Raw genomic sequence first — 1,997 nt, forward strand, 5'->3', positions numbered from 1 at the left:
GGAAAAGAGAGAAGAAAGGAAGAATCTATGAGATTCCTAAGAAAGAGGAAAAAGAAGGAAGTAGTGTCAGATTAGAGATGAAGTCAGATTAGGGAAGATAATGAATATAAAGAGAGATTTGGAAGTTAGAAAATTTGAGAGTCATTACATGTAGAATTCTAGAAGAAATCTATCATCTAACTGTCCTCCCTAGCCTCCATATGCTGCAGAATCATGGAAAACCAATCCAGAATCTCTGAATTTTTCCTCCGAGGAATATCTGAGTCACCAGAGCAACAGCAGTTATTCTTTGGAATTTTCCTGTGTATGTATCTTGTCACCTTAACTGGGAACATGCTCATCATCTTGGCCATCAGATCAGACCCACATCTCCACACCCCCATGTACTTCTTTCTGGCCAATCTGTCTTTTGTTGACGTAGGTTTAACATCTTCCACAGTTACCAAGATGCTTGTAAATGTGCAGACTCAACATCACACCATATCCTTTGCTGGTTGCCTCACACAAATGTATTTCTTTCTGATGTTTGGTGATCTGGATAGTTTCTTCCTGGCTGTAATGGTGTATGACCGTTATGTGGCCATTTGTCGCCCTCTCTACTACCCCACAGTCATGAGCCCCCAAGTCTGTGCCCTGCTGCTTGCATTGTGCTGGGTCCTCACCCACGTTGTTGCCCTGACTCACACCCTCCTCATGGCTCGGCTGTCCTTCTGTGTCCCTGGGGAAATAGCTCACTTTTTCTGTGACATAACTCCTGTCCTGAAGCTGTCATGTTCTGACACTCACATCAACAGGTTGACGGTTTTTGCCTTAGGAGGCACAGTACTCATTGTCCCCTTTATCTGCATTGCCATCTCCTACATCCACATTGTATTGACCATCCTGAGGGTCCAAACTCCTGGTGCAGGAGGCAAGACCTTTTCCACCTGTAGTTCCCATCTCTGTGTTGTCTGTGTGTTCTATGGGACACTCTTCAGTGCCTATTTGTGCCCTGCCTCTGTTGCCTCTGAAGAGAAAGACATTGCAGCAGCTGCAATGTACACCGTGGTGACCCCCATGTTGAACCCCTTTATCTATAGCCTGAGGAACAAGGACATGAAAGGGGCCCTTAAAAGGCTCCTCAGTCACAGGAGAATTGTATCTTCTTAGATGTAGTGATATCAACTTTTAATGAAAAGCCATAAATTTGGAGCCACACAAACTTGGCTCCAGTTTTGGGTTTGCCACATATTAGCCATAAGATTGCAGTCCTGTTACCTATCCACTCTGAGCCTTAGTCTTATCATCTATAAAATGGAGATAGTTCCCTCTATCCAATAAGGTGACTGAAGGACTAGAGGAACTGAGATAAACTATGAAATGCATTTCATATAGTGACAAATAATAGGTTTTCAATAAGTGAAAGCTAGTATTATTACTGCTGTCATTCTTCATCCCCACCCCCACTCAAAAAGTAAAAAAAAAATATTTTCTTTGAGATTCCCTCATTCAACAAATATCTACCAGACACCTGCTAGGACCTGGGAGCTAAGTGCTATGGATAAGTGCATGAGATAAGACCAAGTCCCTGCCTTCATAACACTTTCATTTCCAGATTATTAATTTGCCAATCATAAAAATATTGGGGCCAGTCTTATTTGTAACACTGGATAGAGGCAAAGATAAAATAAATAAAGGGCAGAGGTTACATTCCAGGAAATGCAGACTAGATAAAAGGATCCCCATCAGAAGATTGAGGTTCAGAGCTGAGACTTCTGTACTGGTTCCCTACTACCCATGGTTTGCCAAGATTTTACCAGAAAGGATAAGTTCTTTGGGCTGTCTCCTTCCCTTGATGGTTCAGATATGCTCAATGCCAGCAACATTTTAGTGACTGATAGGTGGGAGCACTGTACCCATCTTTCTTTATTTGTTTCCAGGTTTGCCTTTAGAGCCAAAAGAGGCATCCACCATGAAATTTAGTTGCAGAGTTGAAAAAAATTTATAAACATATAAAT

The 1,997-nt window shown here is 42.1% G+C and overlaps 1 protein-coding gene across 1 annotated transcript; it reads left to right on the forward strand.

Moving 5' to 3' along the window:
- Positions 1 to 213: 213 nt before the first annotated feature.
- LOC120226177 (olfactory receptor 1N1) lies at positions 214 to 1,149 on the forward strand. The gene has a single exon (XM_039224366.1). The coding sequence runs from the start codon at positions 214 to 216 to the stop codon at positions 1,147 to 1,149; it is 936 nt and encodes a 311-aa protein (XP_039080297.1).
- The last annotated feature ends 848 nt before the right edge of the window (positions 1,150 to 1,997 follow it).

The sequence above is a fragment of the Hyaena hyaena genome, unplaced genomic scaffold (genome assembly GCF_003009895.1).
Source record: "Hyaena hyaena isolate Hyena2069 unplaced genomic scaffold, ASM300989v1 scaffold_1627, whole genome shotgun sequence".
NCBI lineage: Eukaryota > Metazoa > Chordata > Mammalia > Carnivora > Hyaenidae > Hyaena > Hyaena hyaena.